Raw genomic sequence first — 23,987 nt, forward strand, 5'->3', positions numbered from 1 at the left:
ACGAAGTCAGCGGGGACGGACGGGATGTGCGGGGAGATCAAGTCATGCAAGTACGGGGGCGCCAGGTTATGGAGCCCTTTGAAGGTTATGAGGAGGAGTTTATATTGACTGCGTTGTCGGACAGGAAGCCAATGGAGGTTAGAGAGAACGGATGTGATGCGGTCAGAATATTTAGTGTTGGTAATAATTCTGGCAGCGCAGTTTTGAATAAGCTGAAGTTGATGGGTGAGTTTCTGTGGAAGACCAGCAAGAAGGGCATTACAGTAATCAAGGTGAGAGGTGACCAAAGCATTCATGAGAATTTCTGTTGAGTACTCGGAGGGAGAGGGTCGGAGTCGGGAGAGGTTGCAAAGATGGAAGAAGGCTGTGTGTGAAATAGTATTAATGTGCGATACATATAAAATAAATAAAGATTTGAATGTTATCCAAATAAATCTTTAACCTACGATCTGCGCATAAAAAACATCTGCTTTGAATTCAGTGTACCACCTCCTGGTGTCATACAATATGTGCACCTTGCTGAAAGCAACTGGAATTGCAGTCCATGAATGTAATATTAAATTGTGTCAAATGTGCAATTTGAATCAGATCTGGAATAAACGTGCATACAGTCATGACTCTTCATACACAAAGCAAACAATGTTGATACTCAACCACATGTGAATTATAACACCATCCTATGCTGATACTCAACCACATGTGAATTATCCTATGCAGAATTTTCAAGTGACACAATATTTACGGTCAGTTTTTGCTAACTACTCTTTGAGTCGTGTCTCACCGGTCTGTTTATTTGATGCAATTGTGTGAAATGTGTCTTAATTATTGTATCCCTGCCACAAAAACACGACTGAACTGAACTGAGCAGAGTAAAAAGGCAGCCTCTATTCTGTGTAGCATCAAAATGTATTTATTTTTTCTAATAGTTGTTTCAGTGTCACCAGTCAGGAGGCTACATCAAGCAGAACAGACACCCATCTGATCTGATCACTGGTTAGAGTACACTGCTGTCATTAATATAACACTGGCCCTTCAGAGCATGCCCTCCAAAGGCCAGTCACAAGCCTAGCATGGGTTTCTTACAGCACAATAGGCACTCTTTACAAGCTTATCATTCCTGTCATCTTAACTATTATTCTTATCATTGGTGGTATGATGCAGCTCTCTCATCAGCTGTATGATGATGATACCAGCTGCTTTTCTGACTCTAACTTTGGAAAGAGAAAAGCAGATCTGTTGTACAATAAAATAGTACTAGCCAGGAGGGAATGTCAAATATTTTTCAAAAGTCAATGAAAAAATGTATTACACTGGGCTAGGTGGTGGATTTTACCGTGATTCCTTTAATTTGCGGCAACGAGGATGCTACAGAATAGTATCTTACACATGCTGAACTTGATGCATCATCATGACAAATGAATACACAACCACAAATGCATGACCGTTAACAACTGCTTTGGGGTTTATTTTACAATTGAGAAAGGAAAGAAACAATCTAATCGGCGCTAAAAACGTTTGTTTTTTGTTTTTTTTTTTACAATATTGTTGATACAACATTGAAATGTACAGTCATTGTGCATCGCTTATTTATTTTCCACACCATTCCATGCATCAAATTGGATGCAAGTATACTTAAAATTATTTCTGTAAACCAAGCCAAAGAAGCTAAATTTGTATTTTCTTTAAAAAAGACATTTTGTAGCTCTACAGCATATATCTATGTACACAATCTGTTTTTTGTTTGTTTTTAATCATTTAAGTACATAAAATGACAATATAAAAGTTAGAGAATGCACACACCTTAAGATACAAAGACTGCCGAGTCATTTCAAATGATGGGAGGTGTTATGGGAGTACTGACATTTCACTGGTAATCATTTACAACTGTTCTTTTTACAGCTGAAAGCAACACCGGTAAAAAAAAAAAAAAAAAAAAAAAAGGAAAACAAGAAGCGTTGAACAGAAATGAATGTGACAATAGGTGGTACTTCACAACAACAAAAGTTTCTTTGAGCAAACTTGCATACAATGGCCACTTTTGACTCACTGGAAACAGCAATTCAGTTGTTCCAAATGTTCATATAATCTTTTAAAATCTTGTGTGTGTGTATATATATATATATATATATATATATATATATACACACACACACACACCTATATATATATACATATATATATATACACATGTATATACATATATATACATATACATATGTATATATATATATAAATAAATGAGCAAGCCATTCTTCAAAAACAGTTCAATAAAAGGAACCCAACGTGATGGGGGGGAGGTATCAATCTCAAATGCAGGACGTTTCAATACATGTTCTTTTTACAAATGCAGAATTCAAATATCTAAGGTGCTACTTCAGTCTTTCGGGGGTATTCTTTAATTATTTTGGTGTATACATTTAATTTTCCTCAAGTATTATACAGATTTCCATTCTTCCAATGCATTTTCACTTTTACCGTTGACGCAGTAGTTGTAGTTTTGCAATGAGAATATTAAAATCATTTGTTTAACCTTCAGTCACTAAAATACATGCACAGATCAGACAAATAGCATATAAATATATTACAAAATAAGTGTAAAAAAAGGTTTGGCAAAACAAACAAAACAAATCAACATGGTCCAGTCAGGCATTAATCACAACAGAAAATAAGAGTTCTTTTTTTGTGTATGTTTTTTCTGTTGGCTCAGTTCGGCCCAGTGCAGTAATGGTGAACAATGTTGTTTTAGTGCAATGAAATTCTAGTCAGTTCCATAGCTGTCCATCACTGAGACCCTCTTTAGACTGTTTCCATTTTGTCTAGTTTCTCCAGTTTCTCCAAAGCCGTGACAAACACCAAGTGGTCCTCGGGAGACTTTCCGTGGGTCTTACTGAGGTGCAGCTTGACTGCGTGTTTGCTGACGAATGTCCGATTGCAAAGTCTGCACTGGTACACGGAGCCAATGTCGTCCTCTGGCGTGGTCAAAGCTGACAGAGGACTGCCAAATGTCATTTTGTCCGTGATCACCTTTGAGGCAGCCTGCTGCTCCCGTAGGTGCTCAGTTGACAGTTTTGACAGGTCCTTCAAGCTGAAGCCCAGGTGAGACTCCAGGTGGCTGATGTAGGAGGAGGGAGTCCTGAACTGGGAAGCACAGTCACCACAGAGGAACACAGGCTGGCATGAGTCCATGTTCTTGAGAAACTTTGTGCCCCCAGTCCGTCTCAGCTGGTACTTGACATTAGCTAGCCAGTGGGATATGGTAGTCATTGAGAGGCCAGTGAACTTACAGATGTGGACCCTTTCCTGAGGGCCCAGGTCAGTCATAGCATAGCGGCCTTCTGGGGTCTCTCGCAAGCTGGATGCAAACTGTGCCTGCAGGATAAGGAGGTGCTGGGGATTCCAGTTGGACTGCCTCCCTTTTCTCTTCTGCACTGGCGAGAGATCCTCCAGAGCATCTTCAAATGCACTGCCATCAGCATCAGACTTCTCTGAGATTGAGGAGGGAGTTGACGATTTGGGAGTAAGTCTCCCAGTGAGGTTCTTTACCATATCAGAGATATCCATTAGAGCATTCTCTCTCAGAGGGGAAGAAACGGTGTCAGCAAGGGCAATGAGAGGTTTGTTACCGTTTACAATGTTTTTCACCACACTACTGCTGTTGTTATTGTGACTGTTACTTTTAGTGCTAGACTTGTGTTTGCTCAAGTCCATGGGTTGGTCATTGTTTTCATACAAAGGATAGTGGTTGATGGGCTCAGCGGGTTTGCCCTGAGATGGCGGGTTGAAGGCTGGTTTATCCATCACGCTGTTGCTGATTTTGTAAAGCATAGATAGCGGGTCTGCAGCTGGGCTTACTGGTTTCGAGGCCTTACCCAAGTGTGTGTTCATGATTGACTGGAGTGCACTGAGAGGGTTGATAAAAGGACTTCCCGGTGAGTGATCAGTGATGATGCCGAGACTGTTGCCATTAGTTACCGGAGACTGGCATGCCTCTGGGCCATTCCTTGAATTGCTATTATGGACATCCACAAGACTTTCTTTAGGCTCCTTCTTGCAGATAAACTCTGACTCTACACTGCCTGGGCTGGTACTCCTCATACTAGATGGTTTACCCCCAGTGAAGTCATTTGGAGAGACCACTTGTTCTCTTTGCTCTCTCAGCGCAGGAGAGGGAGATTTTACTAGTGATGGAGGTCGGCTTCTGTCCACACTCACCACCTTCTCCTCTTTTTCTTTCTTTACACTGGTAGGTTTCCCCGTCACTTTCTCTACCAGCTCCTCCATGGCAGTGACGTTGCTCCTGAGGGGAGTAGGGGAAGAGGGGCTACGAGGTGAGTGGATGACTGAACTGGGGTCACTCACAAGGCTCCGGAGCCCACTGTTAAACATTGGCTGCATCTGGACACTCTGGATGGTGGGGGGCAGAACAGCAGTAGAGCTCTTTATAGCACCTTGGAGCTGGTAAGCCGCATGAATGCTAGGATATCCACCCCATGTGGGAGTGCCTGTCTGAGCCTTGCTAATGGCGCTTGACACTGTGTTTTCAAGGGATTTAAGTATATCTAGACCTTCTTTAGGAGTTTCTTCCAGATCTTCTTCTCTAAGATATTTATATGATGTGGCGTCAGTCTCAACTTTTTCACCCGTGTCGTCTTTCTCCTCCTTTATTTTTTTCTCCACTGGCTCCCCACTTTCAACTTTCTCATCCTCACTCACTTCCCGCTTTTCCTCTGAGCCAGAGGAGAGGGCAGGGGACACAGGCTGAGACTTAACACTATTAGGAACAGGGAGTCTGGTGGTGGTTGGTGGTAGTGGGATAGACTGAATCTTTTCTTCCACCACAGGATCGAACACCAGTTGTTTCCCTTTCTTAGATGCCGAATTTGTGACCTTCAAAAAGTGACCAGTGACCATCATGTGAGCAGTAAGCTGTTGCAGCGTATCATGAGAGCTACCACACTCCATGCATTTGAGTATCTGGGCTTTTCGAGCTTCAAACTGCCATGTATAGCTGGCGCCATTCTGGTAGCCATAGCGGTTGTTTGCTGTTACATAAGGGTTAGCTGCTGCTTTTGCATCTTTGCCAACATCACCAAGTGATGCATTTCCACCGGTACCACCGGTATGGATAGAGTCTGGGGAGCACGGCGATATTATAGCATCTTGGATTGCTCGTTTTTTAGCGGATGCGGGTACGAGTTTAGTGGCCAAGGCTGGCACTGGTTCTTTGAGAGGCACTTTCTGGTAATGCTTGGTCTTAATCATATGAACGCTGAGATCCTGCAGTGATTCGAATGAGTGGCCACAGTACATACACTTCAGCACCTTCTGAGCGTCCTCTTTCCCTTCCATCTCCATCAGGGAGCGCTTGCGAGGTTTAGACCAGCGCTTTCCATGATCCTCCTCTTTGTCCTTGTTGTCATCTCGATAGTGGCCAGTCTCATTCATATGGACCGTCAACCCCACTAATGTATCATAGGCAGCACTGCAGTCTTTACAGCGGAATTTGCTTGCACCGGTGAAGACAGAGCCATACAGCTTATTGTTTTGGCGGTAGAGCTGCACGGTGCTGAAAAGGCTAGGCTCTGGTAAAAGGTGGTAGGGGGTCTGCTGAAGAGTTTTTGCAAGTGCTGCCTGGTGCCAGTCATAGGCCACACCACTGCCGTTATTAGCCACTCCACTGTTGCTCCCATTGCTACTGGTTGCACTGTGGCTGCCAACTGAGCTAGCTGCTGTGCTATTAGTGTTAACAGTTGTGGTGCCGGTGTGGTTGACAGTGGCGCTGGAACTCCTGCCATTGTGGTGACTGTTGATCATGTTGATCCCATTGCTCTTATTTGCAGTTGTTGTCGTGTTTGCGGAGACAGGGGCAGTAGAAGCAGCTTCTGAATTGGTGAGGACGCTGCTGACACTGCCAGCTGCAGCAGACTTGGATTTCATGATGTCCATTGTAATGCTGGACCAAGAGGCATCTGAAATGAGGTTTGCATAGACGGCTTTCATCTGTGCCAGGCTATCCTGGAAAGAGAGGCCGTTGTTGGGTGAGAAGGGCAACGTTGTACCCTCCTTCTCTTGACCATCCCGAGAGGAGGTGCTTTTGAAGTCGGTAAGTCGGTCACTGGCATCACTAAGCGGGGACCCGTATCCGGCATCAGGGTTGGTGCCATTGCTGAGTGGCGAGTCTCTGTAACTCGGTGGCTGCCCCCCTTCTACATCTTCCTCTTCCTCATTGCACAGAAACTCAGTGTCCTGACCATCTAATGAGAGGCCGTCATCCTGAAGGTGCTCTTCGTCATCGTGAGTGGGTGCCTTAAGTTCATCTTCGGGCATGTACGCTAGAAGACAAAATGGGAGAAAAGAAGAGGGTGGTGGTTAGCAGGGTAAATGTAAGGATTCAAAGTATGTTAAAAAGAGCTATAAAAAACACTTGATAGGAAATGTGGGCATTTTATTCTTAACCATTGCAATTGTCTGTCTGTGTCTCCACGTATGCTTGCACAAGTTTTATTTTACACACATGTGGCTCTGAAAACACATGGTGAAAAAACCTCCAAGGGAAATATAAATCACTGCGCTTCTGACAGTTGTCCTTTTCCTACCCAACTCCCTATTCCTTCACACATCCCTCATGTTCCCCGGGAAATGACTGGCTGTTTGGCCTTGTTAGCCAGCTGCATGCTTGCATGTCTAACTCCCTTTTTCCTTTTTGTTTTTCTGTTCCCTAAGTTTTATTGCCTCTCAATCATCCAGTACGTGAAGTTCAACTCCTCAAATGTTAAGATTATGCAGCTGATCTGGAAACACTAATTGGATGCTATTGCAGCTTTTCCTAACCCACTAAATTGAGCAGAAGGTCACTCCCATTTGAGATAATAAGCGCAGAAACTGACAAAACAATGGTGTTTGGAATCAGGCTGCAAGTGATTGTTAAGGATAGGAATATGGAGCAGACAGACAATATATTCATGAAAAAATGTAAAAGAGCAGCAGTTAGTGGAACAGGAGACACTGTATGTGTGTTTGCATGCTGGGAAGAGCGAACACAACAAGTATCCGTAAGTAGGAAAGACATGGAGTGGTTAGAGGGAGAACAAGTGAATGAAAAGTAGACATAGGGGATGAAGGAAAAGTAAGAATGAAGTGGTGGGTTTTCTAGGCGACAAGGGGCGGGGGGGAGGGATGCGAGCGAAAGAAAAGAGAGAGAGGGTGAGGGAGGCAGGGAGACAGGAAAGACAGCCCCCTAGCTTCTTCCTTTATCTCCTTCCTGCATGGTGAGATGTGTGTCCTAGATGCCAGTATCAATCTTTCCTGATGAAACAGATGTGCTGTCAGCTTCAAACGGCACGCTAACCTGTCATATCATAATCTAAGTGGACATAATACCTGATATATATACACTGGCACCATTTACTGCTGCCTGAGAGGAGATGGGTGGAGGAGGTGGGGGAGGTGAGCAGCTGCACCATGCACTGTGACTATGTGATGATGTGCATGTGAGCGCATCAGTAAGTGCCTGTTTGGTAACGCACGTTTGCCTGCACGCTCACCTTCACAATGCAGCTTATACTTAGCTTGCTCTTACAGTGCAAACGTGAGACGGCCGACCATAATATTGTCTATAAATCTGAGTGTGCTGTGTGCTGCTGATACACCCTTCTCCAAATGAGCAACTTACTCCGCCCGATGCCTGACAGGATTTCAGTGAAATGAGAGCACTACAGGAGAACCTGGCTACGCTTCAATCCCACTGACAGACTGAAACCGAGACAGTTTCTAAAACTCCTGAAAATCCCTAACACAGCAGATTAGCATTATGTGATGTACTCTCTACAACACATCTGCACGTCTTCAGTGTCTTCTGTTAGGGTGCCTTCCCACACTAACCTGCTTCCAGAGAATGTGGCTATCAATGCATATCAGCCATTTAATATAAAATGCATCCTGCAGAAAGGCTATCCATTTATCATGCACCCAAACGTACAGTAGGAATTACCCAGCTGAGTCACTTGCGTCAGCTGCCGCCCCCAAAAAATAGCTACACCCCAATATTTAGCAATACACACACACAAACACTGCAGCGGAAAAGAGAAAGAGCAGAAAAATCTGCGGATGAGTGACAAAACACAGACTGCAATAGGGAGGGGCTTCAAGCGATGAGCAGGTCGCCAGGGAACCCATTGATGATCCCTGTCAATCAATGCCTGTCCTGCCATGTTGTCATGGAAACAACAAAGAGGGAGCTATCAAAAGCATGGAGACAAAAGAGTGCCAGAGAGAGACATCTGTAAAAATCATAGGCAGCAACCAGATTGTTTTGCAAACCATAAATGTACATTAGTGATGAAACATGGTTAAAGTTAGCCTCAAATGAATGCTCTCTGCCTCGCCTTTGAAATGCTCATCTGACAGGACGCTGAAATCTGAATTGGCAATGAGGAGGTAAAAATATTAAGTGCTTCATATCAAACGTGTCGCTTCAATCACTGCCACTTGAAGATGTGTGATTCTAACTGGCAAACAGATTAAGCCTACAACCCCCCCGCCCTTGTGCTCTGGACACGCATATGCAATGTTACACCAGCAGGAAGGGGCGGGCTAAGGGTGGGATAAGGCTGGCATCCCTGGCGGTTTGGTTTGCAGAGTGGGTGATGGCTGTGAGTAGGGCCATCTGCACGGGCACCAAAGCGCTTGTCACTTTTGCTCGGGAACGTGCCGCCATCAAGGAGACAGGCGGCAGTGTGGCCAGGATAGCGCCACAGACAGACTGTCACAAACTGCAGCAATCAAGCTCTGCCACCAGCCATACGAGATCACCAGCAACACACACCAAAGAGGCAGGATATTTGCATCCCAGTGAATCACTCATCTTCAGTTTCTACACATATAGTTGCTACAAAGCGGGATCTGAAATATGTTAAGTACTAAAAAGGTTTCTAGTAGCCCCTCTGGATGTCATAAAAGACCCTTTGGAAAGCATAATGCAAAAATGGATTGACACACGCATTACGCTTGTATGAAGTAGGTTCTCATGTCCCAGACTACAAAATGTTCTTCGGGCTTAGGACACATAAGAGGCTGAAAGATCAGGCAATTATTATTCTAAAAAAAAAAAAAAAGGAAAGAAATCATCGATGCCTATACAGTAAATACAGTACAATGCATCATAGTATGCTATGTAATTAAAACTGGTTCTTACAGAGCGAGTATGCAGTCCCGTCCTCGTACAGAGAGGACAGTTGGTCATATGTGGCAGTGAGCGCCCTTCTTTCTGCCTCAACATAACATTGGGCCTCACAGTGTGACAACATGCTTGACCTATGAAAAGATCATCTCTAAAACATTCTCTCCCAAACACAGTTTGACTTTTTTATGACTTGATTTCTGTAAACGATACCACATTGAATCCAAGCAAAGTACACGTCTGCATTTTGGCAAGCAGTGAAGAAACAACACATCACTCAGTTTCAAAACTTTTCTATCTATTTTCCACCCATCCCTTTACTCCCCGCTTTCTTCCTCTCCTTTGCAGAGAGTCTGCTTGGTTGTTAAATCAATAACACTCTCTGTCAGGCTTGCAAAGCTTCACCATTTGGCCGCTGTCAAAGCCAAACAAACCAGATAAGAAAGGCAGAAAGGCGATGAAACAAGAGTGAAAAGAAAGCGATGAAACCAGTCAGCCTCTCCTCACCAGCCCCAATTCTCCAACACCCCTTCTTCTATTTATTTGCACACATTTCTTTATTTATTTGATGTGCGTTTGGGAAGAGGGGGCAATCACGGTAGTCATTTGCAGCACTAATGTCCAATCACAGGCCCTTTCACTCATGTGATTTAGCCAGTGCAAGAGTGCGTTTGCTGTGGAGAATGCTGCTGGAGGTGGTTGGTGGGTGTGTGTGGCGGGGGGCATAGACCCAGGCCGTTTAGGATGGCTCCTAATAGGAAACTGGCAGTCTTATTCCTTCCCCAGATTCTGTTTGTCACCCTGCTCTCCATTACGTGCCTCTCAACACTGATGGCTTTGGACAGGAGCTGATCAAAAAGCCATCACTTGACCTACAAGCGGTGGCAGAAAGAGACGCGCCCTGAACGGAGGGAAAAGGGGGGGGGGGGGGGGGGGGGGGGTGAGAGGGAGATGTGATATAAAAAAAGAGGAGGAGTTTTGTATGGCAGATAGGAGCGAGAGTGCAGTGGTGAGGGTTGCGAGGGGGGTGATAGCTCTCGGACTGGGACAAGAGGGCTGTAAATAAAATGACATTATTATTTCCTCTGTCCCGTCATGTAGAAAAGCCAATTATGGTAATGCTGCTGCCGGCGTGTCAGACGGAATGTTGGGATGTGCTTCCCATGAAGCGGCTAACATGAGAGCCATGCCCTGCTCAAGAACACAGGCCTCATTTTGACAGGAGACTGCATCGAGAAGGCAGAGGACAGAGAGAGGAGATGGGGATATGAAGCTCATAACAAAGCTGTACCTGGGCTTTGTTTTCTTAAGTGACAAATATCTGCGAAGCTAATACCCCACTACAAATACTCAACAGGGTGGATATTAATATTTACACTATTTTCTTGAGCAAATTGTCACTGGTCACATTTTAAATACCTGAAATGTACCGAGTCATCAATTACATTTTTACGTACAGTAGATTCAAAATAAAAACAAACTGGGGTGAATACATGCGTCACGTAGATTCTAATGCACTTTGATGATATGGATATGATTGAAATACATCATCCACCGAGCAGCTTTCAAGCTACAAGTTCATGAGTTCATGAGTTATACTCTGTCACACCTCAACATTTGATGAGATTAATTATGCAAAGACGACAGTGAAAGAGTCGGATATTGAGGCTGAAAGCGATCATTTACTAATTCGTTTTCATCTCATTGCAGCCGTCTTCCGGTATCCCGTTCTTAAAAAAAAAAAAAGCTAGATCGAGCGGGCTCTCCTTGAAATAACACCTCTACTACCTTTCCGCCTTTGACTCCCATCATCCTGTCCTCTTTCTCTTTTACTCCCATCATCCTCTTCCTCTCCCCCAGATATGCTCACATGCTCATATGAGCCCCTCCCAAGCGGAATAATGGGAGCATATGGCCTAGGCAGCACCTACAGGGCCTTAAATAACTGCTGCAGCATTCCAGCTCGATGTACCAATTTATCTCTCACCCCTCTCTCCAGCCCATTTCAAAACACCTCTAGCCTGAGTTGAGCTCAGCAGATAGCAGCAGATGGGACATGTTCTTCTGCAGATACATAGAGCTGCATAATGGACCTAAGCAGAAAGTGGTGTGTGAATGTGAACATGAATAAGCGCTGTGCAAAATAGGATTATTGCGGAAATTCTGCCATACTGGCACGTATTCAGTCATAACAGTTTGCTAATAGACCTGTGTGTAAAGTCAGTTTGAGAAAGTAAATAAAAATCTCCACAGGTGGCTCAAGTTGAATGTCTTTAAACAGCTGTCTTACTATTAATGCAATGGGAAAGTCCTCCATCAGCATCTTGCTAACCTTGAACAAAAGCATCACGCCTAAATGTATCCATTGGGGCTTAATGTTGGAAATACACAACTGTAGGTCAAGCAGAAGGAGTCACAGGTCAGACAGGTAGTCAGTGCTAAGCTTGTAGAGGTCATGCTCTAATGTAAATACATCAATACGTCCCACAGACATCCTTCCACCTGACCTTTAAAAAGTGATTTATGGATTAACGGAAGGTCCGTCTATGTAAGAGTATTTGTGTATAGGATTGTGTGTGTACACAGGTGGGAATCCAAGAAGCATGTGCATATGGTTAGCATGTGGTTGCGGATGTGTGTGTTTTACAGAGACAAATAGAGAGAGAGAGAGGGAGAGAGATTACAGAAAGAAAGTGTGAAAGTTACTGCTGTTTTATTTATAGAGTAAGCACTATTTATACCCACCTCAAAGACCGGTTCAGAGAAGCAGCTTGTGGGCCATAGTCAAGATCACTCTCAATTACAGTGCATGCACACACACACACACACACACACACACACACACACACACACACACACACACGCACATGCTTGGTACTGTAAGATATATTGTGTCTTCTTTTTTGCATGTAATAACAATACATGGGGGTATTCATAGCTTATATTGCTGTGTGTCAGTTGAGCGAGACTGTTCTTTGCCTACACTGACTGACTGAGTGTTCTTCATGAGTACAGGAGGCTTTAACATGCCGGGGATCAATACAGTGAACCAACAGCAATCAATAGTAATTCATCTGGCTTTTTTTACATGTTTATTCTCACCCACTCTCACAATGTACAGAATCGCCGCGCCACAACACATAAATAAACATATATACACCCACAGGCATACCCATAAGCACATAAACGCAGTAACACACCTGAACGTCTGAAAGGACCGCAGCCTCCATGGGAATGAAGGTTCAATAAACAAGTGAGGAATTTATTTATTTTTATTGAGCATATCAGCTCCATCCTGGTCTTCTCTGCATAACAAGCCCTGTATAATTAAACCATAAATTTCAGGGCGCTCCTTTAATTACCATAGACAATGTCAGGAGGCAGCAGAGTAAACAAATGGCTTTGAAGTGAGCTAAAAAAAAAAACACTGACATAGATATTCGATTTGGCGAATGTTGTTGCACTTGAAAAGGATGAAATATATGAAAGTGTATGTGCAAGGGGAGTACAGTATATACCGCATTTACTGTTTGCTTTTCTAAGAATGTTTTTCAGTAATGCGGGATTTTCTGCTTTCTGTTTAAATGTGTATTGTGTGTTAAGCATACATACGATGAACTGTATTTGTGTGTGTGTGTGTGTGTGTGTGTGTGTGTGTGTGTGTGTGTGTGTGTGTGTGTGTGTGTGTGTATGTGTCTGCGTGCATGTGTGTACATTTCAGGTCAATGTCAACATGCAGGCCTGCTTCCCAGCAGCCCAGCTAATTACACAAGAGCCCTGAAGGCCACTTAGAACAGGTTAGCTAATTAACAAACAGACTGATTGCAGATTAATTGAGAGGTGTTCCTAATCTTCTCCCCTAAACGCAATGACAAATGCTAACTGGTGCTAATTAGGCTGGTATGGGAGAGTGGAGGCTGTATTTACAGTTGCTGTGTCATATGGACATGTGGCTTAAATACACAAATTTTGCACTGTGTGTGTCCCTAACATTTGGGTGGGCTACATGCTGGACTTCATGTCTGCTTCCTTGTGTACATCATGAAACCTGAAACAGTTTCAACGCAATGGGTGGATTGCAACATGAAATGGAAGTCAAACAGGTCCCTTTGAGGGGACCTGACCCAGCACCCATCTGTGTGATGACGGCCTGCCAATAGAAAATACACTCAAGTTTTGACCCCTTAACGCCCTCTCTGTCTTATTTATCAAAAACAACTCCCTATTGGTGTGACTTCCTTTTTTAAAACTGCAAACTGCTTTCACATATTAAACATACAACCACTATACACTTAATTAGGCATAACACCTGCATACTCAGTAGAATGTAAAACCTGTCGTTTTTGGTGTATGCTTATTGTTTTGATGTTAATCTGTAGGGATGTAGAATTTACTAAACTAAAGTGGGTAACCAAAATGTGGAATACATTTCACGTGATTGTGTCGACACCAGTGCAAACTACAACCGCAATAAGAACTAATACTACTACACTTTTAAATTAGTGCTTCCCTGACAATGCAAATCAAGAGCATATTTATCTTCCTATAAGCAGACATAGCTATTGTATTGGATTTTATTTAAGTGTAAGTGTAATTTTGAGTATGGCTTAGCACGGCTTTCTATCACACACTCAAACATTGAAACCTGTGTCTTCTACGCTGCTCACCCCTCCCTAACTACACAGACTCATATTCCAACTGGCCTCTTTCAACTTCTGACCCCATCATCACCCAAGTGATCCCTCCTTCCTATAACCTTTCCCACCATGCACTCGTTTCTTCAGAGCCACCTGCACTTTTCAAATCCCTGCATCACTTGATCATTAGAGATGCACAATATATTCTTTTCCAAGCTGATACCGATCACTTCCTACTTCACAAGAACGATACCAATAACCGATTTGTGCACACCTAGTGGTAAGAGCGACTCAAACAGAGTTGGATTTGACAAACTGTACGTGTAGATTTGTTCTTACTAAATATCACAAATATTAACAAAACATTTTTAAAATAGTGGCAGCTCAGAAGTACACACCATGGCTCAGAGTGGTTTGTTGGCCAACGGGGGTGCTGGGTGTTATCGGCTATGGTGGAGGACACCACGGCGATGGGAGCGGGCCCCGGACCTTTCTTTGCAGCTTCTTTGGCTGCGCAGGCGTCTTTGTGAGCTTTCGGTGCGCCGTCGTGGCAATGTTGCCGTGTCGGTTAGCTGGGGGAGTTTGGTGTGTTGCTGAGGGTCGATGTTTTTTTTTTCTGTCGTCGCAAAGTGTTTGCAGAGCATTTGGTGTGGCTAGCGTGTGAGGTGTGAGGCAGTCGGGAGGTCCCACATGATCGACGGCATGTTTGTTTACCACACGTGTTTACAGCACGTCACACGTCGGAGAAAAAGTGCGCTTGATTTGCACACACTCTCTCCCTACAGAACAGTAATCTCGCCTCATTGAAGCATTTTTTTTTTAAATTGTCGGTTATTGAAACTATTTCTTACCGTTATCGGATTTATTGGTATGACGTCGTAATTCCTCATATCGCCCCGATAATTATCATGCACCTCTACTGATCACACACATAGACAACAAATACACCCCCCGAGCACACACCAAATCCCACACAATACACACAAACATTAGATATATTGTAACACTTACACACACACACACACACACACACACACAGACACACACACACACACACACACACACACACACACACACACACACACAATTCAGGACAAGACAACAGCCAGTAGCAGCTGCTTCCATCTCCTAGCAACGGCCAGCCTGATACATGACCCAACGATGGATAATTACCGTAAATCACCACAGCTCACACACCAACAGAGAGATAGAGGTGGGAGAGCTGGGGAAAGAATGAGAAAAGAAGGATATAGTAGGGAGGGAGGAGAGAGCGGGGCCAGCACTAGTCATGTGTGCACTAATGCACCTTGAAGAGTTAAAATTAATTTGCTTTTTGAGGAACACACACATTTAGTCTTTAGTAAGCAAATGCACTCTGTCACCTATCAACACACACTCCACACAAAATTAATCTATGCATGGCCACAATGGAAAATACCATGTTTCAGTAGTGTACAAAACAGACAAAAACGTCCACCTGCAGCTATACTCTGGCTGTATTATCGCTGTAATCTGAAACTGCAGACTCCACCTCCTACTGAAGCACGTCTGTCGGAGGATTCAATGCTTTTACACGGAGGCGCCAATCAAAGGCCAGTAGGTGGGGAACGGTGGGGTGGGATGACAAGAGAAAGTGCTGAACTGCTAAAAAAAAAACAAAAAAAAAACAGCAAACTACTTCTAAATGGATATGACTGCTTTCATGCTTTCATTTTTGGTCAGTGTAATTAATCTACATTTCCAAAATGTATTTGGTTCACTTCTAATTTCCTCCACTGTGACTTTATTATTGTATTTACTATTTACTAGTGTGTTCACCAATAACACAAGCATTTACATTTATAAATAATAGGGCTACAAGCAAACTTTTATGCACATTTTCATCAGATTTTTGAAAGGTTGTTTACTTTCTGTCCCCCATTCTTTCCTCACTGCTCCTCCCTCGCCTTCCTCCCTCCCTGTGCGAAGCCTCGCTTCTGCAGACATTTGATCCGGCTGCCTTGTGATAGATTGACAGGTAATGAGGAGGTTGAAGGGGCGTTGGAGACAGGAGCAGGTGTTCAGCACAGTCTTTTTGGCCAGCGCTAAGCTGCCATGTCCTTCACTGCTGCACCTCACCGCGCCACTCTTCCTCGTTCACTTACTCAGTGCTTCCTCTCTATTCCTTCCTTCTTCTTGCTTTCACCATCCCCCTTTTTTCTCCTGAGCGGAGAGGACTATGCAATCCATCAAGCAGTGACACGCTCGGACACAGACTGTCTTTATATGGGGAAATAAAAGCACAGAGCTGTGGAAATAAATAAATGAACACTGAATCCCATGCTGGCAGAAGCAAACTAGAACTGATCTGATGCATCCTCTGCAAAGAAAATAGGGCCCGATGAACAACGCTCCCTCTAAGCTGCGCGCGTGCACCATCGCACACTGCTCTCGCGTTCTCAGCGCACTGCAAATCCATGCAGCGCACAAAATACATTCCATCCTAAACATTAAATGAAATAAACATGTATTCTGTACCATTTTGCATTGTAACTCAGTGAGTGACAGGGAACAACAAGCGATAACAACATGTAACACAATGATGGACACTGTCCAGCCAATGATAAGCTCCTGTTTGCAGGTATTTACTTACGCAGCCAATCAATTAATTAACAGCGCATTACGTAGTACATACCGTTGCTTTGCAGGTTAGCATATAGCTAATGCTCTAGCGGAGTTAAGAGGGCTAAATGCTGCTTGCTAACCTGTATTATGGTAAACTAACTGGCAGTGCAACAGTAAAGTAAAAAAAAAAAAAGTCTAAGATGGACTGGCTATCAGAGCATGTGCAAACCGAAGAACAAGAGGTGAAACTGGGGGAGATTTTTTCTTTTTCGAATGAGAAAGTAGGAAGCCAGTTTTTGGAGTGAAAAGTGTGGACTGAATATGTGGCGTAAATATGCATGTTTTACTGTCGTGCTTTTATTTTGATGGCCGGATGTATCGGATACAGCAAGTGTTGCTGAAGGGACCGGAAGGTCGGTTGAGAGTTGATTTTATTTATTTATTTTTTTTTTATTTAAACAAAAGTAAACATATACAATAAATAATAAATATGGCATCAATTTCAAATACATTTCCAGGATAAAATAGTGCCAAAACAGGCTGCTGCAAAACAGAAAGTGACAGTCAAATTAGGAAATTAAAGTATCCCTATTTACTAATACAAATGGTAAACAAGAAAAGAAATGGACAATGAAATGATAAACTAGAGGTTTTCTATAAGATTCAGATGGTTAATTGTATGAGACTTTAGCTTGTTTTGTCTGAAGTTAAAAATAAAGAAAGCTACATGAATGAATCCTCCTTGCTGTCTGTTTGAAACCAGTCATATACAAAATATGACAGAATGGAAGTTCTCAGGTTTCAGAGAGGTGCGACACTACAGTGTGCACGTATGATGGCGCTCAAAGAGGTCCAAGGAATGCTCAGCTTGTTTTGTGTATGCTCAGATAATTGAAAAATTAGGGGGAACATTCCCGAGGAAATCAGTTTTATTTTTTCCCAAATTCAATTATTTTCTATTTACATTTTTTTTTTAATTCCGTTTTTTTTTTTTTTTTTTACCTTTTAGACATGTTTTACCACCACAGAGAATATGCTGTTTGGGTTAGTGAATAAAACGTCAGTTGATTAAATGCATAAATCCTTACATTTATTGATACAATACATCGTTAGACAATTTTACCTAGTATTTCAGAGACAGAGTAGCTTGGCTACTTTTCGAATGGGATGTCAGCCTCTGCACACATTGTAATGCCTGTGTTTATGGTTAAAGAAGACGTAGTCACCGATGCAATTCCAACTGCGTTATTGATGGAAGCTAGTTGTTTATGACACCCTCATTTTGTGTGTTGAGAATGTCTCTTGACTTAAGTGAGACGAGCTTGGACGCAGATATAAAAGTGCCCCCTGCAGCCGTGGGTTTTCGTCCTTATTTCACTCGGAACTTGCACGACATCAGCAGGCATCTCAAAACGCTGGCTTCCATTAACAAGCTGTAAAACACTGCGTACACACACTCATGCAGCTGCACTAGCATGCTCTGCTAAACTAAGCTGACCCAGCCAACTTCCACTCACACTCTGTAAGACATGAGTTTTGACGTTTTTTCGCCAACTTTCACCAGTGTTTCAGGTCGCCGTTTCGACATTATAATTTTGTGTGTTTAGGCTGCACGGGTGTAGAAGGATGTGGTCGCAGGTGGTTGTGTACGCTTACATACACAGAAACCATAAATGGTGCGCACTTGCTTGTGCCGGGCGAGAGGAAGGAGAGAGGAACAGCTGGGAATTTTTGTTGACTGTTTTCGTACGCATTCTTTACTTGCTTTTTGACATTTTCCATACACTGCTGCTCGCCATCTGCCATCATTCTCATATGCAATGCATTTGTTTGCCCTCCCGGTTTGATCTGATCACTATCGGAGCTACTTATTATAAAAAACCCACCACACCAAGGTGTTTTGTTGATGACGCTCTGTTAAGCGCGTCATCAAGCACGGGGGACTCATTCCGACCCTCTCAGCGGCAAAAAGGTACAAGGAGGCCGCAATATACATGTTTAGTTTGGGAGGGGGCAGGTCATTATTTGTGAGAAGATTCCGCCACGATTGAGCGTTGCGCTAGGGAAATATTTCTCCACACAAACGTTCCTTCTACTCACAATGACCATGTCCATTTCCGCGATATTCTGTGTTTAACAGTAGAATCCGTTTTAATTGGATTCAATTCCACCCGCAATTCCCTTTAAAAAAAAATACAGATTGTGCGCAAAATTGCTAAACAAATTACTATTTCTAGATCATACTGAAAGATTAAACTGAAAGAGTAAAAATGTCAAGATGGTATGTTTCAGTAGATGTCCAAACCCTTCACACAGATCACCAGCCATTGGCAACATGACATTCCAATTCACCTGCTTACACCATGTCCTAATCGTATAAAAGTAAAAGCCAATGTCAGCGGGCTGAATAAAGTGAGAGACATCATTAGTATGTATTGATTTAAGTCTGTGTGTTTGTAGTAGAACCAAACAAAACTGAGGTTTTATGTGCCGTGTGAAACACATCAGTATAATGTAGTGTAGGTCTACTACAACAGTGCAAATTAAATGGAAAATAAAAGACTTAAATATTGGTAACAATATCATTCCAAACTGATTACACTATTATTATTATTTTTAAGGCAGAATTTGGCTTCGCGCTTGCACGTAATCAAGTGTCCTCTCAGTTGGAGTTCCTCTGCACTGAACTGTTTGCGTTTTGCTGACTCTGCACTGCTGAGCATAACAGCTCAACAACTAAGCAGGAGAAGCACAGAAGAGGATTTCGTGAGAGCAGATATCTGACTACAATTAGAAGGAAGGACAGACTTCAGGTCAAGTAGGGAATAATAGTGTTTTGAGAGATGGGCTTGGGAAAAAAAATGATTTATTGTTGGTTGTTTGTTGTTTTTGCATTTAAGCTTTGCAGTGGTTGCTTTAGTCACAAATAAAATGGCTAACTAACAGCTGGAGCATAAAATATCTTAAGGGCAGGGAAGGAGAAGCTTGGTCTGTTGTCAAAAGTGCAGAGACAGTAGGGAGGAAAACAAGGTTTGGGCCTATAAATCCATCCCGGTTTACAACCAAACACTAAAGGGCAGGTCACCCTACTAAATCAGCAGGCCCAGAGGAGACAGCATGGCTGAAACGGGAAGCATTTGCATGTTTCTTCAAGCATTCCTCAGAGGTGACAATGTAACCAGGTATATCAATTAGAGTTCAAACACTTCAGATTGAGGAAGAATGCAAAATGACAGATGCCACACACTCACTGTTATGGAGGACTTTTACGGAGGAAACGGGTTAAATACAAATAAAGTTATTTAATCAACGTTTCCCTTTTCATTAGGCTGCCTACAAATATACTGAAATGAGGCACTAGGTCAGGATTCTGTCCTCATCAAAACATTGCATCGCTGACCAGTCATAAAGGTACTTCAATTATTGAAAAGAAAGCCAGATACGAGTACGTAGAATTAAAGAAGAAGCTACTGAGCCTAAAATGAGCCTTCCTTGATTGTTGGCATTCTCAAAGAGAAACTTCCTCATGAAAAAAAGCAAAAAATGTCATTCATGCACTGCACACTTTCCCGTCAGTTAATTCCAACTCGCATAGCCACACACACTGGCACAAACTCGGGCACGCGTGCACACACAGACCAAACATCCTCCTACACACAAACAGACACCCACACATACGCACTTTTTAAGCCCTCGCTTGGCATCAGCTGTCACACAACCTGTCTCGGAGAACTAAGCAGAGACAGACGCTGTCAACTTAGAGTGCCTCAAATGCCCACATCGAGGCAGGCAGAGGAGAAATCAGGCCTGTCTCCCGGTATAATTTGCACTAATCCTTCATGGGAGATAGTAAAGTCTATGGCATATCTGCCTAATAGCATCAGTCAGCGGCAGGTTCTAATCTCATATTTAGACCCGTTTCCATCACGGACTGACGACAAAAGCACCAGCACAAAGTGTGATTACCTTCTTCTTCATTTTTTTACATGTCTGCATGACTTGACTTCTGATAATGGTGTAGGTTTGAAAAAAATATAAGAAGCAAAACTTCATCACTTCGTGGAGGTGGAAAGAAAGTCATTCCAGGCAACTACAGACAACAGATGGATTGAGGGAAAAAAAGAATAAAGAAGCTGGCTATGTACTGAAAGTGAAAGCCTGCTGAAGCCTGCACACTCACGTACACGTTCAAAGTAACACATCCTCACGCGCAACCCCCGACACACAAAAACACCTTTTCAAAGCATTTACAACCTGTGGTGTTTGTCCTGCTCTGTTGGCTGCTTTACCACGTGCATTTGAATGTGGACTGGAGAGCATCCCTCTCTTTCAGAGAGCACCATAAAAGAAGATACACACAATGAGAGCTCTTTTGAGTCGAGTGGGGCTGCCTGGGGGTAGGGAAGCAACTCCAAAACCGACACAGTGCTTTAACTTGCAGAGCACAATGAGGTGCAAAGCCTTACTGAAGAATGAGAGATGACTCAAAAAGATGACAAACAGAACAGGAGTAAACTACACAAAGTATGTGGATGAAATGTCCTTTAGTTGCAGCTTTTCATGCCACTGTGTGTGCATGTGTGTGTCTCCAAGAGTGACCTGGCGGAAATAGGGAGACAAAAAGAAGGGGCGGTAGTGCAAGGATCCTAATGAAGCCGTAAATCAGAGTCAGATGAGAAAAGACTCTGAAAGCAGATCACATCACAGGAGATCAATGCAGACATGCACATACACACACATACGCATACAGATAAGTAAAGATGAGAAACAGCCAGACGCAACAAACACATGCCAGAATTCCCAAGCAAGGCCGACCTGTGGACGTACAAGCAAGTATGTGTGCATAAGCGCACAGACCAAGGCGCTCGCTGTCATCTCCAAGCTGTTAAACTGTGTCCATGCTGTCCCACTAGAACCCACACATGGGCTCAGGAGTCCCACCTTTTTTGTTCAAGCCTGCTCGTCTGAATCACATCAGCGGTGATGTATGGTGCCATAACTGATATCCACAATCAATCTTTGCTTTAAAGACACATCCATCTTCTGAAATGCTGATGGTGGGGCAAGAGGGGTCGAAGGAGGAGTGGCGAGGAGGAGGGGGTATTCTTGCCTGACCTCATAGTGGGAGGATGGAATATGGAGGGTGGGATGCGTTTTTTGCTGTAGGGTTTTGATGGGCAATGTTAAAGGCAGCCATTGAGTGATTTCTGTCGGCTTACATCTGGCTGAAAAAATAAATAGGATCATGAAGACAAATGAAAGTGGGCTGCCAGGTCCTCTAGAACAACAACCGTGACTTCTAACCTTACCAATGAATGGACAAAAAAATCCCACAGACACATAGCAAAATGTTGTAAAGAGGGGACCTAACCCCTTATTTTCTTATTGTCAGTAATGGCCAAAAGTAAGTGTCTAGTTCCACCATTGAGCTAAACACTCAACACTGCTTGAGACCAAAAGCTTTTCTTGGCTATTGTAAGACTCAAAATCTTAGCATTGGAACTCCCACATGACACACTACCTTCGGCTGTGTGTACAGAAGAGGGGGCGGGAAGGATTTAGTGGACTGACTGGGGAGTTAAAAAGAATGAACTATCCATGACCTGTAGGAAGGGTCATCCCTCAGTGACACTGCCACTGAATATTCACTTTCATGACATATAATGTTTTTTAACCACCGTAGACAAAGCGAGGAAACACTTATACTGTCAGGAAGGCTCCCTCATGTTTTGTTCTTTCAGTTTTCTGTCTCTTCACCACCTCATGCCGCCCAAAGTTAGTCTTATCAATCCAAACAATCTCAAACAGAGTTTATTCAGACTGCCTGACGTGTCCGCACATATTGCCTCTTCTTTAGTAGCCTTCTGCAATTGTGCAAAAAAATTATTTCTCGATAAGTTTTTAGGTACATCACTTAGTCTTAATTATTGAACAATCTCAAACAGAGTTTCTTCAGACTGCCTGACCTGTCCGCACATATTGCCTCCTAGCCTTCTGCAACTGCGCAAAAAAATGATTTCTCGATACATTTTTATGTATATCACAATAAATCTTTGCAGCAGTAAAGCTAACACAGGTATAAAAAAGAAAGGATATCCATGTGAGCTGATTTAATGATTGTGGATGTGGCTCAGATGGAGTTTACCCTGGCAGGAACTGATGATGGGGGCGGATGAGGGCTACAGATGAAAGGTGAGCAGGTGATGAGTGAGAGGAAGCTAGAAGAGGTGTGAATACACAGCACTAAGACATGAACTCCAAAAATTGTGTATAGGCATGCCATAACTGGACCAACATGGATATTGTAACTGACATGTCAGTTACAACAGGCGCTCCTGTTTACATGCTGTTTTGCAATGTAATATGTTCTTTAACAGGCCGTGAGGGCTCAGATCTGTGACCTTTCAGACTTTCAGTGAGGGCCTAGCTTGTCAGTAAAGCAGTAATCTCCTTGTCAAGCAAAACGTTTGTGGCAGGTATGTACTGTAGAATGTCAATGCAAGCGCACAATGTTGTAGGGAGAAAAGGTTCCAAATTGTCTTCAAGCAGACGTGTTTTCAGGAGCATCGGGAATAAAGTGGTGTTGATTATTGGGAGAGCTTTTGATAATTGTTGTTGAAAAATATAAACTGGTTTTCAATGAAAAGATGGACTGGCAGGCAACATGCTATACATACTTGTGGGCTCTCGTACTCACAGTCACAGCAATACGCAGGTACACACAGCTGTAGTGAATACGGAGAAGACAAAAACAGTACAGGGCCAATTTTTGGCACAAGTGAACAGGGAGGGTCGAGGTAGTCGCTGGGAAAGAGGGCGGGTGTAACGAGGAGAGAAAATGAGGAGAGTGAACGGCGGGGGCGGGCTGAGGGAGTAGAGATGAGGGAGGTAGGGAACGAGGGAGAGAGGGAGGGTTGAGTGTTGGAATGAACTCTCTCAGGCTTTGTGGTGCGCCTTTCCCAAGGCCCCCGCCTGGCCCCTTTGATAAATGACACATGTCATTCTGTCAGCTTGTGACACTGCAGCTGGGAGGCCCTGTGATGTATGGCTCTGCTGAAAAAGGAAATCAACTTTTTTCCCCTCTCTCTCTCCTTCTCCCCGTGTACGTCTGACTCTCTCGTCCCTTCTCTCTCTGCTTTCTCCCTCCTCCTCTCAGCCCGCGCTGAGTGCATGGCCTTTTTATATGAGGATTTAGGTTTCCCCCGGTCGAGTGAGCTCCCACCTCCTCTCTCCCCCTACAGTAATAGAGAGGCATGCATGAAGCTAGTTTTAGGCTAAAGTTCCTTTTCACTTGTACACAAGTACACAAACCAAACAAGTGGCAGTGCTATTATGATCGTGTACAAAGTCAGAACTTCAGTAAAATCAAGGATTTGTGGCTAAAAACAGAGGAAAACAATTTTTGCAGTCAAGGAAGTGGAGGGGAGGTGAACAGGGAAGGAAGAAGGGGGGGTACAAAATTCCAGTTGTGCAGAATGATTGATGTTTCCCACTGGGTCATCTGTCATCCATGTGTTTGACTGGAGGATGAGCACATGCAGCTAAACTGTACACAACACACACACACT

At 43.4% G+C, this 23,987-nt stretch overlaps 1 protein-coding gene across 3 annotated transcripts in view; it reads right to left on the minus strand.

The window, feature by feature from the left end:
- Positions 1 to 832: 832 nt before the first annotated feature.
- The window catches only part of LOC129184782 (teashirt homolog 1-like), a 37,501-nt gene continuing 14,346 nt past the window's right edge, over positions 833 to 23,987 (minus strand). For all 3 annotated transcript variants that reach the window (XM_054781085.1, XM_054781087.1, XM_054781084.1), the window contains exon 3: positions 833 to 6,332. In XM_054781085.1, the coding sequence (XP_054637060.1) occupies positions 2,797 to 6,332 (3,536 nt within the window). In that variant the 3' untranslated portion in view covers positions 833 to 2,796. The remainder of the gene's footprint in view (positions 6,333 to 23,987) is intronic.

This window comes from Dunckerocampus dactyliophorus, chromosome 7, assembly GCF_027744805.1.
Source record: "Dunckerocampus dactyliophorus isolate RoL2022-P2 chromosome 7, RoL_Ddac_1.1, whole genome shotgun sequence".
Classification (NCBI taxonomy): domain Eukaryota; kingdom Metazoa; phylum Chordata; class Actinopteri; order Syngnathiformes; family Syngnathidae; genus Dunckerocampus; species Dunckerocampus dactyliophorus.